The sequence below is a fragment of the Cnephaeus nilssonii genome (assembly GCF_951640355.1).
Source record: "Cnephaeus nilssonii genome assembly, chromosome: 11".
NCBI lineage: Eukaryota > Metazoa > Chordata > Mammalia > Chiroptera > Vespertilionidae > Cnephaeus > Cnephaeus nilssonii.
This window is the reverse complement of record NC_137082.1, coordinates 34,723,498-34,739,537: the sequence shown is the minus strand read 5'-3', so window position 1 is coordinate 34,739,537 and position 16,040 is coordinate 34,723,498. Positions and strand designations below refer to the sequence as shown.

At 44.1% G+C, this 16,040-nt stretch overlaps 1 protein-coding gene across 2 annotated transcripts in view; it reads left to right on the top strand.

The window, feature by feature from the left end:
* Window positions 1-6,069: 6,069 nt before the first annotated feature.
* Window positions 6,070-16,040, top strand: part of CDK5RAP1 (CDK5RAP1 mitochondrial tRNA methylthiotransferase) — a 48,365-nt gene continuing 38,394 nt past the window's right edge. The window contains exons 1-5 of one of the 2 annotated variants that reach the window (XM_079783760.1): window positions 6,070-6,137; window positions 9,257-9,587; window positions 12,158-12,261; window positions 13,417-13,451; window positions 15,140-15,240. In XM_079783760.1, coding sequence (XP_079639886.1) covers window positions 9,278-9,587; window positions 12,158-12,261; window positions 13,417-13,451; window positions 15,140-15,240 — 550 coding nt within the window. In that variant the 5' untranslated portion in view covers window positions 6,070-6,137; window positions 9,257-9,277. The remainder of the gene's footprint in view (window positions 6,138-9,256; window positions 9,588-12,157; window positions 12,262-13,416; window positions 13,452-15,139; window positions 15,241-16,040) is intronic. The other variant, XM_079783761.1, reaches the window with a different exon arrangement.

Genomic DNA, 16,040 nt, shown 5'->3' with positions numbered 1-16,040 from the left:
CCCAAGACGGGCCCCTTTCCTGGGAGAAAAGCAGGCCTTTAACCACAGGGTCAAAGAAAGTATATTTGTTTTCTATTGTTGCATAACAAATTACCCCCCCCCCCCCAATTTAGCACTTAAAACAATAAACATATATTATCTTTCAGGTTCTTTGGATTAGGAATTTGAGAGGGCTAAGATGGGTTGTTCTTGTCTCAGGTTCTACCATGAAGTTATAGTCATGATGTTGGCTGGGCTACATTTATCTACAGGCTTGACTGGGGCTAGAGGGTCTGTTTTCGATATTGCTCACTCATTGCTGTTGGCAGGAAACTCCAGTTCCTCACCACATGGACCTAATCATAGGGCTGCTTAAATATGCTCATGACAGCTGGCTTCCACCAGAGTGAGTGACACAGAAGGGAGAGCCAAGAGGAATCCACAGTGCCTCTTATGATCCAGTCTTGAATGTCACTTTTGCTTTATTCTATTCATTAGCAGTGAGTCAGTAAGCCCAGCCCACACTCAAGGGGAGGGGAATTAATTTCCACCTTTTAATTGATTGGTTTGAGAGAGAGAGAGGAGAGCGAGGAGGGCGGGCGAGCTGGAGGGAGGGAGGGAAGAAGGGTGGGAGGGAGGGAGGGAGGGAGGGAGAGAGAGAGAGAGAGAGAGAAACATTGATTTGTTGTTCCACTTATTCATGCATACATTAATTGATTCTTGTATGTGCCCTGACCTGGGATTGAACCTTGGTGTATTGGGACGATGCTCTATCCTGGACGATGAGCTACGGCCAGGATAGTTTCCTCCTGTTGAAGAAAAGAATGTCAGTGACTTTGTGGACCTATTTCAACATCATCATAGAGAGTCGCAGGCCCCTTTCCTGCAGAAGGGAGGACACTTGGAACTGCTTAGTGGAACATTCTTTGGAAGCTGTACTGTGCTGGCTGGATATGAGTTTGCCATGATTTTAACAACCTACTTGCTTGCATTGTCCAAAAAATCACAGTGACAACAGTAATGAAACCTTACATTTAAAAAGTGGCTGCTGTCTGCCAGACAATGTACATATATTTCCTCCCCAGATCCTCATCACACATCTTTGTGGTAGACACAGCGATCTCTATTTTACAAGTAAGGAAACTGGGACTCAGATGGCGGGAGTGACTTGCCCAAAGTCATACAGCTATGAAATGTCTGAGCTTGAATTTTCAATGTGGGTCTTTTTGACTTCAAGCCCTTGTTCACCTTAGAGACTTTCTGGCCCTGCACAATCCATTAAAAACATAATGTAAGCCATACCTGTAATTGCAAATTTTCTAGTACTAAAAAAAAGTAAAAAAAAAATATAGATGAAAATAAATGTAATAATATATTTAATTTAACCCAATAGGTCTAAAATATTATCACTTCAACACATAATGTAAAAATTTATTAATGAAGTGTTTTACGATTTTCCCTCATATTAAGTCTTTGAAATCTGGTGTATATTTTACACCTATACATTATTTATTTATTTAATCCTTACCCAAGGATATTTTCCCATTGATTTTTAGAAAGAGTAAAAGAGAGAGGGATAGACAGAGAGAAATATCGATATGAGAGAAGCACATCGATTGGTTGCCTCCTACATGAGACCCAACCAGGGCCCAGGCCGGGAGGACCCTGCAACCAAGGTACATGCCCTTAGCTGGAATCAAACCTGGGATCCTTCGGCCAATGCTCTATCCACTGAGCCAAACCGGCCAGGGCACACACATCTCTATTTAGATGCCAAATTCTCATAGGAAATACTTAATTTGTATTTAGATTTCATAAAATTTACAGTTTAAAAAAGTAGATTCACATATCTAACTTGTTCCTATCAGTTTTTATATTAAAATTTACTTAAATTCAGTTCCTCATTCACACTAGCTGCATATCAAGTGCTCAATAGTCACATATGTCTAGAGGCTATTGTATTAGGCTGAGCAGTTCTAGTCAAACCTTTACAAGAGGAAACTGAGGTCCACATTAAGTCATATAACAAGCCAGAAACAGAGCTGGTTCTAGAAATTTGGGGAAATGCAGGCAAATGCAGAGATACTCCAGCCTTGCCCATCATCCTCCCATCTGCCTATTGATCTTTTTAAAAAAATGTTTTTATTGATTTTAGAGAGAGAGAGAGGAAGGGAAAGGGATAGAGAGATAGAAACATCAATTGTCTGTCTCCTGCATGCCCCATACTGGGGATCAAGCCTGAAACCCGGGCATGTGCCCTGACCAGAAATTGAACCGGTGACCTCTCACTAAAGCACTGACCCACAACGGTCACACTGTTAATCCACTCTTCATTCAAGAAATATCTAGTGCTCACCCACTTTGTTCTTGTCCTTGGGGCCAGGAGCTGCTTTTCTGGTAGCCAGACGGACAGGTCCCCATGTGCAGGGGAAAGTAAGTCAGCAGAAGCTCTCATAATCAAATGTGTAACTCAGATTGGGTAGACACATGGAGCTAGCAGAGAGGCCAGTGGGGACCTGACCTGCTTGGGGGATAGAGTAGGTTTCAGGAGACCTGAAGCTGATGTCCATCTGAAGGAGCATGCTAAAGATCAGCTACTACTGCAATAATGCTGTGGAAGAAAACGACCCAATCTCAGTGGCCATGGCAACAGGCATTTGTTTTCATGCTTTTGAGGCTGCACGTTGACTGCAGTTTGACTATTAGGAGCTGGGTTTGGCTGGGTGGTTTTGGTCCAGGCTGTGGGTTGGACTCAGGTCTATTCTATGTTCATTCCTTTTGGAGCCCAGGATGAAGGGCATAAGCTCTCAGGGCAGGCTCTTCTCATGGCAAGTCACTGGAGTTCAAAGACAAGTACATTGCACAAGCACATTTACATCCTCTGCCTCTGTCTGCATTATATCTACTCTTACTTCACTGGCCAAAACACGTCATGTGGCTGAGCCTAACATCAGGGGGGAGGAGTAATTGCCCAGTAGCAATTAGAACGATCATCAACTTGTAGGAGTTAGTCAGGTGGAGGGGGTAATAGTATCCAAGGTGACAGATCCCAAGGTGGGATGGAACATGGCACTCCCAAACACCTGGTGAAGGATTTGTTTTCATCACCTTCACTGCTCAAGGCACAACACTGTACAAGACTCCACAACATGGCTACTGAAAGTGGACCCTTGTGGTTGGAATGTGGGGAGTGATGGGAGTGATGGTGGGCAATGGTCCCTCGCCCCCATATGGGTTAGTATGTGTGGGGGGAAGGATAATAGAGATGTTGGGAATGGTGTGTGTGTGTGTGTGTGTGTGTGTGTGTGTGTGTGTGTGTAGTGGTGGTGGTGGGGGGGACAGCATAATAGGCACCAGAGAACACCCCTCATACTGCCAGCTTTGCCCCAGGGGTAATTAGAGCTGGTAAAGAGTAGCTCTAACATCCTCTGACCAGCTGCCTCCTGCTCTGGCCACAAGGTGACACCTTCCCATGGGACTGCTAGCAGAAGGTCCAGACTTGAAAGAGCACAGTTCTAAGAGGCCAGGAGACCTGGGTTCAAATCCTCCCTGACTTCTGCATTGGAAGCTCTAAAAGTGGCTTTCTTCTGTTCTAGAATTCCTCTCTTCTGTGATTCTAAGAAGACAAGACTGAGAATAAAGGGGGAGGGCCATAGTGAAATAATATGGGAATTGCTATGCCTGGAAGGACAGGCTCTATGCTTGGGGCTCACCAGGGAAGAAGAAGGAATGTTTTCTTCCCTCTCTGTGGTGGGTGGGAGGCTAATCCCCTCAACATAACTTCTATTAGGATGTAGGTGCTGCCACCATGATGGGGCTTCCCCCTGACCAAGTGCAGTACAAAATTTGACAGTAAACCTGAATATTTCTCCACTGGGAATCTTTAGATCCCAGGGTGTCCAGGAACTTGTCTCTAGAGTTTAAGAGTTTTTCAGGAGGAATTCTGAAATTTTGAACTTTCATGGTGCTGATAATTCCCCCAAATGACTCGATCACATCTTAAATTATCTGGAGAACCACAGTAAAAAACAAGAACCATAATACAATTTTTTTGGCCTGTGTTTGCCTTTGTATATTTGATCGATTTGGCACCCAGCAATCATCTAAGGACACAGTGTAAACTTTAAAAATATTTTTATTTTATTGTTGACAGTATTACAGATGTCTCCAATTTTCTCCCTTTTTGGGCCCTCCACCCAACGTCTGCCCCACCTCATGTAAAATTTTTGCAGTATGCTCAGACTCCTGAAATCCAGGTTTGTTTCCATCATCCTCACTACACCCAGTCACCACACTGGTCCAGGACTCCACACTCTGGACAACTGCACAGCTCCCTAAATGCTCTCCTGATTTGTTCCCACTCCCACTCCCACTCCCACTCCCAATGCAGTGTATTCTCCACACAGCAGCCTTTATAGGCAATGAAACTGGGAGTCAGTAGGGATAACTAACTTGGCCATGGCTATAATGGTAAGCATCAGAGCCTCAATAGGAACCCAACCAGTCTGACTTTTGAATTAGTAAGAATAGTGCTTTGGGGTCAGTTTGGCTTTGGCTGTCTCCCCTACCCTGTCTCATTCCCTGACTACTCCATCAGTGTTTCCTGAGATCACCTATATGCATTCAAATCTGTGTCTCAGGGTCTGCTTGTGGGGAACCCAAGTGAAGACATAAAACAATCATTTATTCATTCAATAAGTATTTATTAAGCCCTTCTATGAACCAGACTCTGGACTAGAGCCTGAGGATACTACAGTGAACAAGACAGAATGTGTCCCTGCTCTCAAGGAGCTAAACGTCTGGGAATAGGCAAAGACAACTAAAAAACAAACAACCCCCCCCCCAAAAAAAAAAAAACCTATTATTTTGCATATTGACAAGTATTGTGAAGAAAATGATGTGATAGTGACAGGAGTAGTGTATATGGGGTGGTTAGAGAAGGCCTCTCTGAAGAAATTATATTCAAGTTGATACATGAAGGATGAGAAAGAGACAGCCATTAAACAATTCAGGAGAACATTCCAGAAAGAGAATAGTAAGTACAAAAGCTCTGAGATAAACATGTACTTGGGATATTGAAGAAATAAAATAAAGTTATGTAGCTGCAGTTTAGTCAACTAGACAGAACATGCTAGAAGTAGTAAGAAGTGGTTGGAGAAGTAAAAGTAAGCAGAGGCCAGACCATGCAGTTCCTAGGACACAACAGGAAACCTGACTTTATTGCAAGCCACCTTGAGTTTTCAGCCTAGGAGTGATGTGATCTGAGTTAACAAAACAAACAAATAAACCATCTTAGGCTCTGTGTGGGAAATAGTCTGTAGGAAACAAGGGCAAGGGCAGAATAGAAAAATGGGAAGTAGACAGATTTGAGACATTTTGGAGTTAGAGCTGACAGGAGGACTTGATGACGGATTGAGGGAAAGGAAACAAAAATGACTCTTCAGTTTCTCCTAGTGCAATTGGGAGGATGCTTGGGTCAATCACTGAGATGGTCAGATTGGGCAGGAACAGGTTTTGGGTAAGGATGTGTGTGTGAAAATGAAGAGTTCTGCATTAGAGATGGCCATTAGACAGGTACCACTTAGCTGAACTATGTATGGATCTGTACTGGAGACTTGAATCCGGAATTTTAACCTATAGCGCAGCGATGTGCAACAGAAATAGAATGTGAGCCATCTATGTAATTTAAAAATTCCCAGTAGCCACATTAAAAGGTAAAAAGAGCCTGGCAGGTATTGCTCTCGATCCCCACTTGGGGGGCTTGCTGGAAGCAGCCCATCAACGATTCTCTCCCATCAGTGATGTTTCTCTCTCTCCCTTCGTCTCTCTGAAATCAATAAAAACATACATATCTATAAAGAGAGGAGACATTTTGCATTCTTTGTTCGACATTTAGAGCCCATTTAACTCGCATTCACCGCATTTCAAGCGCTCAGTTGCCGCCGGCCGGCTACTGGGTGTCGTAAGGTTCACAGAGTGAGTGGTGGAGGTTTTTCAAAGCAAGGAGCCTGCACCCACCCGGACCTTTCGGAGGAGGCACTTCCGTTGGAACCATCCGGACGGAAGTCGCGTCGGAACGGAAGTCGCGCGTGCGCCGGCAGCTGTTTGAGTCCGGCGGAGAAGTTCCGCCGGGACGCTGGACGCTCCAGTTGCGGGAGGTGAGCGGCGCGCGGGGTGAAGGTGTGCTGCGCACCCGCGCGGTGGCAGGAGGGGCTGCGGAGGCTCCGAAATTTGCGGTGTTCGTGGGGAGGATGGCTTGCTGGTCACGGTGCAGACCCTGGTGTCAGACTGTCGGGGTTCACACCCCAGTACCGCTGCCTACTCTTTGTGACCTTAGGCAGGTCACCCTTCTTCACCCAGATCCTTAGCTTTGTCACCTGTGAAGTGGGGATGATATTAGGACCATGCCTATTGTAACCACCCAATAAAATGTTTGGGATGCTTTATTGTTTATGTTTATATATACTGAGTCGAGGCTGTTGTCTCATGATTTTTGCCGACTACCAATTAATTTCTGAGCCCCATATTGTGCTATGCAATCATTTTATTTGTAGTATCACATTTGATCCTTACAATAGACATAGAGGTAGTTCTGTTACCCCTGTTTCACACATGAAGAAATGGAAGCTCCCAGAGCAGTGGTCGGCAAACTCATTAGTTAACAGAGCCAAATATCAACAGTACAACGATTGAAATTTCTTTTGAGAGCCAAATTTTTTAAACTTAAACTTCTTCTAACGCCACTTCTTCAAAATAGACTCGCCCAGGCCGTGGTATTTTGTGGAAGAGCCACGCTCAAGGGGCCAAAGAGCCACATGTGGCTCTCGAGCCGCAGTTTGCCGAACACGGCTCTATACCCACCATGAGAGGGGATGTGGGCTGCAGATGTGAAGTTACTGAACACTTACCGTGTGCCAAGCTGGGTTTTTAAAATCTCCTTTAATGCTCACATCATCTCTGGGAGGTAGGTACTATTATTCTTCTTTTACAGCTCAGACGCAGGAATTTGACTTGCCCAAGGTCACACAAGTAAGGGGCAGAAATTGGTGACTTTAAGGCTCACACTAAAAGTCTGCTGTTCTCTGACACTTGAAAGTAGGTTAGCACTGTTCCTGCCTAAGGTACCGGTAGCATATACAGCAGGTGATCAGCTTGGAGAGGTGACGGGCCACATCTGCTCATTTTACATGTACAGCGCCTGATGTAAATATGAATGAGATTGGTTTCCTGCTTTCAGGTACCTTCCAGCTTATAAGAGATGGCAAAGTGTAAGTAGTAAGTAATAGCAAAGTGTAATGACTCCTGTGAAAGAGAGTTATGAGGAAGCCTTGGGGACCTAGAGGAGGACCCCAACCTAGATTTTGGGAGGCGGGGTGCCCAGGACAGGCTTTCAGGAGGGAGCAGAGACCTTAAAAGTATCATAGGAGTTGGCCAAGGCAGTAGAGAGAAGACATACCAGCCAGAGAGAACAGCATGTGTAAAAGCCTAGAAAACTAGTGAAGATCCGTATAAAGATAGCTGGTATGGATGGAGTGAGGCAGTCCATTAAGAATATGTGGTGGAAAGTATGTCTCCAGATCTTGTATTTTGAATCATCTGGGTTTATTCCTGGGAGGCAGTTACTGTATCTTACGCATTCTAGAGATACTGTGTATACTTACAAACATGCACCTTAATGTTCCCATTTTCCTTCCCCCAGATTCAAGTATAGCATACTGTAGGTAGTTTCTAGCACTTTGCTTCCTTGCTTTTTTCGTTTGTTTTTAAAAAAAATAAATTTTTATTGATTTCAGAGAAGAAGAGAGAGATAGAAACATCTATAATAATAAAAGTGTAATATACTAATTAGACTGATGTCCTTCTGGACGAAGGGGGTGGAGGGGCGGGGCGGGGCGGGGGGCTGCGAGGGAAGCCTGGGTCCTAGGTGCCTGTGGGCGGCAGGAGGGAAGCCTGTTGCTAGCAGCTAGGGGAAGGAAGGCTACTCTTGCATGAATTTCGTGCATCGGGCCTCTAGTCAATGATAGAATCATTGATCGGCTGCCTCCTGCATGCCCCCCACTGGGGATCCAGCCCACAACCCAGGCATGAGCCCTGACCAGAATCAAACCCTGACCTCCTGGGTTCATAGGTCAATGCTCAACCACTGAGCCATGCTGGCTGGGTGCTTTTTTTTCATTTTTTTAAATTGATTTTTTTTAGAGAGAGAGGAAGAGAAAGAGAGAGAAACATCGATGTGAGAGTGAAACATTGATTGGTTGCCTCCCACATATACCCTGACCAGGGACCAAACCCAAAACCTCGGTATGTGCCCTGACCAGGAATTGAACCCACAACCTTTCGGGGCAACACTCCCACCAACTGAACCACACAGGCCAGGGCTGCTTCCTTGCTTTTGCCATGTATAGATTCAGCCTCATTTTCTGACTGTTCCATCTTATTCCATTGTATGGATATACCAAGACTTACTTAACTAGTCCCCTATTGATGATATTTAGATATCTTTCATTCTTTTAATGCTAGAAACACTACTGCAACAAGTATCCTTATAAGTAGGTCATTTTGTCTATGTAAGAGTATATCTGTAGGATAAATATCTAGGAATGGAACTGCTTGGTCAAAAGGTTTGTGTGTGTCTAATTTGATGGAAAATGGCACATTGTAAAGGTTGTGCCATTTTCCATCCCACCAGCCATGGGTCGGAAGTTTGAAGGCAATAATTTGAGACTCATGGAGGGTAGAAGGAGTCATTGATCAGGCATATGGTGCCCATGTTAGGTATATTCCTTTGGAAGGAACTCGAAGGAAGATACCCTCAGTAAGTGGTTTTCACTGTATTGGGAGACAGTGTAGCAAGGTGGCTAGCTCTGCTGCTTACTGGCTGTGGGAGCTTAGGCAAGTTCCTCAGCCTTTCTTGTGTCTTTTATCATCTCTGAATGGCATAATAGTGTCGGTTGCCTATGTTGCTTAGGATTGCGGTGAAGATTTAATGAGTAAATATGCTTAAAGCCTTTGGAATTGTTCCTGTGCAAGGTGCTACTTTATTTTGTCAGGGCTTCTCATCTCATCTCTACCACCCCTTTGTTTTGAAAATACACTGCCTGGATTTGCATCTCATCTCTGGCACTCCTTTGTGTGATTTTGAGCAAGCTGCCTCGGTGTTTTCACCTGTAAAAATAGGGATACTATTGTTAAAGGTATCATCTACTTGAGGTACTTAGAGTAGTGCTCTGTACATTGTGTTCAATAAATGGTGATGATGTCTGTTATTTTTTTGCAGACTTTGAGCTGTTTTAGTGCCATGCATCATTTACAGTGTATCCTCCAAGCACAGAGGTGTCTGGGGTGGGGCCCCTTGGCCTCTGTGTCCTGGTTGCTGCTCCGGACCTGCAGGGCACACAGCAGTTTCTCCGGCACCACATGTCCCAGTCCAGAGGGGCAGCAGGAGGATGGAGCTCGGAAGGATTTCAGCTCCAGGCTGGCTACTGGACCAACGTTTCAGCATTTCTTAAGAAGTGCTTCAGTTCCTCAAGAGAAGCTGGCTTCTACAGATGTGGTGGACCCACCCCCATATCTCACAGTGGATGAACTTTTAGGAAGGCAGAGAAAAGGTTGGTTTTACTTTTTGTCTCTCTTTGGGCTTTCTGCTTTGCTCTTTTCCAGCATCCATGGCCTGATTCTTATCTGTTCTTTTATTACATACCTGGCTTTGGAAGTTTAACAGTGTGGGAAGGCTTGCTAAGTTAGGGAGTCATTAAACTCCACCAAGTAACATTAATATGAAGGAACTTACAGTGTTGGTGCACCCAGCTGGGGCATAGAGTCCTGGGTAGTCCTCTCTTTGGTTACCTTTGGAAATCCTGTACTTTCAGTTCTAATTTTTAGATTGTCTTAAGTTATAAGGCAGCTTTCACAATTGGTGCTGTAGAAATTCACTCTTTATATTTAGGCAGAGGTTTCCTTAGAAACATTATGCAATCAGATAAATGCCTTAAAAAAGTTTGAAGAGAAATTAAGGGACAATCAGACCTTTCCCCCCTTGCCCTGTTTCAAAAAACTATTTCCTTTTATAATTCTTAAAGATTTGGTTGCAATCATAAGGTGAAAATTATTTGTAATTTGTTTTCATTAAACATTTCCCCCAAAACTACATTATTTATAATTAAATTTTTAAAAATTGGTACAAAATAATCACATTTGTTCTATACCATGATGTTTCTCAACCTGTCCCCTATAGTTGGACATTAGGTTGCTTCCAAATTTTTATATTATAAATAATACTATGTGTCTCATCTATATCTACATCTATCTATCTATCTATCTATCTATCTATCTATCTATCTATCTATCATCTCTGTCTCTCAGACATCTATTTGTTGTTGTTCCACTTATTTATGCATTCATTGCTTGATTCTTGACCATGATATATTGGGATGATGCTCTAATCAAGTGAGCTACCTGGCCAGGGCTATGTGTGGATTTAAATTTGTTTTTCTTCTTGGTTGATAATCAATGTTGTCAGCTAATCCCTGCTTTTCTGATTGTTTTTATAACCATACTAGAGGCCCCCATGCACCGGTGGGGTCCCTTGGCCTGGCCTGTGCCCTCTCGCAATCTGGGACCCCTTGGGGGATGTCAGACTGCCGGTTTCAGCCTGATCCCAGCAGGCCAGGCTGAGGGACCCCACTGGTGCACGAATCCGTGTACTGGGTCTCATATTAGATCTTTGGTTAATCTCTTTCTGCCCTCCCCGCTTCCCTCTGAGATTCATCAGTCTGTTCCATGTTTCCATGCCTGTGTGTTGAGCGTCTGCCCCCTGGTGGTCAGTGCGCGTCACAGCTACTGGTTGAACGGTCACTTAGGCATAGCCTACCTAATAATCCTACCTAATAATAGAGTAATATGCAAATTGACCGCACCTTTGCTAAGCCTAAGCCACGCCCACCAGCCAAGCCACGCCCACCAGCCAATCAGGAGCAAATATGCAAATAAACCCAACCAAGATGGCTACAGCCACTGAGAGCGGGAGGGAGGCTTGGGTTTCCGCAGTAACAAAAGAAGCCATCCTGTTGCCGGCCTAAGCCTCCACTCAAGGCTACAAAGTTTCAATTATAGAAGGTGAATTAACTCCAACAGAAATTGCTGCTGGCTGCGGAGCGAGCAGCAGGCTTGGCTTTGCTCCAGGCTACAAAGTTTCAATTGTAGAAGGTAAATAAATTCCAGATACCAGGGCCTCCTCTTGGGTTGCCAGGGGGCGTGGCCGGCCTGCAAACCACCACAGGCCCCTCTCTCAGGCCGCCCCACGACCCAAGGGAACCCCCACCCTTCAGGGCAAACCAGTCAGCCCCCACCCATGCACCAGGCCTCTATCCTATCTAATAAAAGAGTAATATGCAGATTGACCATCACTGCAACACACAATATAGCTGCCCCCATGTGGTCAAAGATCCTGCCCCCATGTGGACACAAGATGGCCACCACAAGATGGCCAGCAGGGGAGGGCAGTTGGGAGGCACCAGGCCTGCAAGGGAGGGCAGTTGGAGGCGATCAACCCTGCAGGGGAGGGCAGCTAGGGGTGACCAGGCCGGCAGAGGAAGGAAGTTGGAGGCAAACAGGCTGGCTGGGGAGCAGTTAGGCATCAATCAGGCTGGCAGTGGAGTGGTTAGGGGGTGATCAGGCTGGCAGGCAGAAGAGGTTAGGGGCAATCAGGAAGGCAGGCAGGTGATCAGTTGGGAGCCAGCAGTCCTGGATTGTGAGAGGGATGTCCCAGATTGGAGAGGGTACAGGCTGGACTGAGGGACACGCCCCCCCTCCATGCACGAATTTCGTGCACCAGGCCTCTAGTGTGTGTGTGTGTGTGTGTGTGTGTGTATATATATATATATACACACATATATATATAAATAAAATTTCCTGATGCTTAGGTGCATGTTTTCCCCATATTTTAAGTGACATGGCTTATATTTGGTGTGTGTATATAATGTAGTATTTCTTTTGTTCTGAAAAGCTGTCATTAATTTAGTGATACATCTGGTAATTAATGGTGTCTTAGAATTGAGACAACAGGGGACTTAGTGGATAACCAGTTGTGTCAAATATTTCTGGGACATTTGAGAAGGAGACCTTTGAGACATATGGTCCCTTTTTGTCTGCCTACCATGGACTCTCCCTCTCATTGCAGTCTACCTTGAGACCTATGGCTGTCAGATGAATGTGAATGACGCAGAGATAGCCTGGTCCATCTTACAGAAGAGTGGCTACCTGCGGACCAGTAATCTCCAAGAGGTACACGTATTGTCTGTTTCCCTGTTTCTGGATCTACGCTAAACTGTACATTTGTGCCAATTTTTAGATGCAGTTTCAGGAACAGGGTATGGCCTGGTGAGAGTGAGTTCTTTTGAGCAAAGTATGTAGAATGGGACTAAGGTGAACATTTGTTTCATTATTTTTGAAAATTTTATGGTGATGCTCACTTTCAGGCAAGGAACTAAGTTAAAAATAGATTGCAGGGGCAGGGTTGGGAATTAGTGTTTAATGAGTACAGCGTTTTAGTTCTGGAAGGTTGATGGTGATAATTGCATAACAAGGTGGATGTATTTAATGCTACTGAACTGTACACTTAAAACTGGTTAAAATGGTAAATGTTATGTATGTTTTTCCACAATAAAAGATATTTGTCTAGTATGTGGAAAATAAGATCTAATCCCATGTCAAAACACATGGACTTCAGACAAATCTTTAACCTATCATTTTGGAAGTTGCTAGATTTTAGCTTTTTTAAAAAATATATTTTTATTGATTTCAGAGAGGAAGGGAGAGGAAGAGAGAGATAGAAACATCAATGATGAGAGGGAATCACTGATTGGCTGCCTTCTGCACGACCCCCACTGGGGACCGAGCCTGCAACCCGGGCATGTGCCCTTGACCAGAATCAAACCTGGGACCCTTGCGTCCGCAGGCCGACGCTCCATCCATGGAGCCAAACTAGCAAGGGCAGATTTTGGCTTCTTAATAAGCTCTGTTATCATGGTATTACTATGTAGTTCATTTTCTTTCTTTTTTTAAACAGATAACATTTAAAAAATTTAAAGTATAGTTGGCATGCAGTATTATAATAGTTTCAGGTGTATAATGTAGTGAATTGACATTTGCATACATTAACTATTTTTAAATGTACAATGCAGAGGCATTAATAATATTCACAATGTTGTACAACCATGACCACTATCTAATTTCAAACCTTTTTTATCACCAAAAGCAGAAACTGTATATCTGTTAATGGTAGTTCATTTTCACTGATGATGAAGTACTCAGATTTTTACATTTCCTTAAAAGTGTATTTTCCATAAAAGTTTATAAGCAGGGAAAAAAAGGGTCATGGGCAGTGATTCTACAAGGCTAATTTCATAATTTTCTTTTTTCCCCTTGCTCTTTACTCAGGCTGATGTGATCCTCCTTGTCACTTGCTCTATCAGGTGGGAATTTGTTCTTTACCTAGAGAGTGAATATATCTTATATAATAACTAGAGGCCCGGTGCACGAAATTCATGCACTCTGGGGGGAGTCCCTCAGCCTGGATTGTGCCCTCTCGTAGTCCGGGAGCCCTTGGGAGATGTCTGACTGACGGTTTAGACCTGCGCCCTGTGGGGAGCGGGCCTAAGTTGGCAGTCAGATATCCTTAGCCCTTAGTGCTACCGCAGAGGTGGGAGAGGTTCCTGCCACAGCTGTGAGCTTGCCAGCTGTGAGCCTGGCTCAGGGCTTCTGGCTGAGTGACACTCCCCCTGTGGGAGCGCACTGACCACCAGGGGGCAGCTCCTGCATTGAACGTGTGCCTCCTGTGGTCACTGTGCATCATAGCGACCAGTAGTTCCACAGTTTGGTTGGTTTGCATATTAGCCTTTTATTATATAGGATGCCAGAGCTAACAGTGCCAGGCTGTCCTACCTGTGGAGATGAGCCAATGGCTTTGCAATTTTATGCACTGGAGACAGTAATGATAGAGCTAGTTGACATTTGCTGAGCATGTGCTGTTTGTCAGGTCCTGTGCTGAGCACTATACCATACATGCACTAAGTAATTTGATTCTCACAACAACTCTATGGGCTAGGTGATGTTATCAAACTCATTGTCTAGATGAGGAAACTGAGAGTGTGCTGAGTCACCCAACTTTTCCTAAGGTTTTTCTTGTAGCTAATGGCACATGTTTATGATGTTGTTCACATCGTAAGGGTTAGGATGCAGTTAGTGGCTGGAGGACAGAGTTCTTCTGAACACAGGAGAGTGGCATCCATTAGCGGTGAACATTTCATCTTTCATACTTTGTTTTTATGTACAAGACATGTTATTCTTTTTTTAAAAAAATATATTTCTTTATTGATTTCAGAGAGGAAGGGAGAAGGAGAGAGAGAGAGAAACATCAATGATGACAGAGAATCATTGATCGGCTGCCTCCTGCACACCCCCTACTGGGGATCGAGCCCACAACCCAGGCATGTGCCCTTGACCAGAATCGAACCTGGGACCCTTCAGTCCGCAGGCTGACGCTCCGTCCACTGAGCCAAGCCGGCCAGGGCGAGACATGTTATTCTTAATGTTTTCTCAACTGGGTGTACTATCAATTAATTAATCCAACATTTTTGTTCAGAGGGTTGTCTCTGCTACAAGACGCAGAATTAGGTATTTTGGGAGATTCAGAAATGAACTCTTCCTTCATATGGAGCCTAGGAGCTTAGTCTCATATGGGAACTAAGATAAATATATAAGTAGCTCTAACATCTGGTGAAAAGCACTAGGTAAAAAAATAAAAAAATAGAAAGGATAAACGCTAAGTACTAGGAAAATATAGTTAAAGTGATAGAGTAGTTAAAAGGAAGGAGGATAAACTCTCCAACAGTAGCGTTGGGGAAGGCTTTGTGAAGTAGATTGTTTTTGAGTTTGGCTTAAAGGCTTGTCAGGATTTGGAGATGGGCAGGAAGGGCGTCATTCTAGGAATGTTATAGCAAATGGTGCTTCTTCAATTGGCTCCCTGCCTACCCTCCCTAAACCTTTAGGTTAGGTATTCCTTTAAAGTGTTGAAGGTTTTTATTTTATTCCCATTGTTCTACTCTTTTAGATTGCTATGTAGTTTATTTGCAGGTTTAGGTCTACCTCTTGATCTCTGTAGGGAGAAGGCTGAACAGACCATCTGGAATCGTTTACATCAGCTTAAAGCCCTGAAGACAAAACGGCTCCGTTCCCGAGTACCTCTGAAGATTGGGATTCTAGGTATCTGGTAATTTGCAGATTTTGTGGGTTTTGAGACTTGGGCTCCATGTAGCTTTATGTACTAGGGTTTCTCTTAGAGGCCAGATACCCAGTGTGTGAAGAAATCTTATATACCTCATGCATCTCTTGTACTTAATGTCAGAGGCTGTAGGATTAAATGAGATAAAGCTCATAAAATGTCTTTTTATAATGCCTTGAAGTAATAGGTACTCAGAAAGTGGTCTATCCTTCCTGGAGTCTAATGTGGCTCATTGTGACAGAGTTACAGATAGGAGAGCGTTTGGAGTCTGAGGAGCTGCAAGCATAAATTTACAGTGTAGGCACATTTCATCTTGACTCCTGAAGCATGCTCAAGTGAAGATCTAGATCTGTGTTGACCAATACAATAGCCAGTAGCCACATGTGGTTATTTAAATTTAATTAAACTTAAATGATACTAAAATTTTACTTCTTTATTCTCACTAGCCACATAGTGACTGCTCAGTAGCCACTGGCTACCAGTTTGAACAGCACAGGTAAAGAACATTTCTATCATCTTAGAAATTCTATTGGACATCTCTCATCTAGATAGCTTGGAAGCATATTTCAAAAATAAAGGTTCTGGCCCTGACCTGTTTGGCTCAGTGGATGGAGTGTCGGCCTGCAGACTGAAGGGTCCCAGGTTCGATTCCAGTCCAGGGCATGTACCTTGGTTATGGGCACATCCCCAGTGGGGGGTGTGCAGGAGGCAGCTGATCGATGTTTCTCTCTCATCAATGTTTCTAACTTTCTATCCCTCTCCCTTCCTCTCTGTAAAAAAT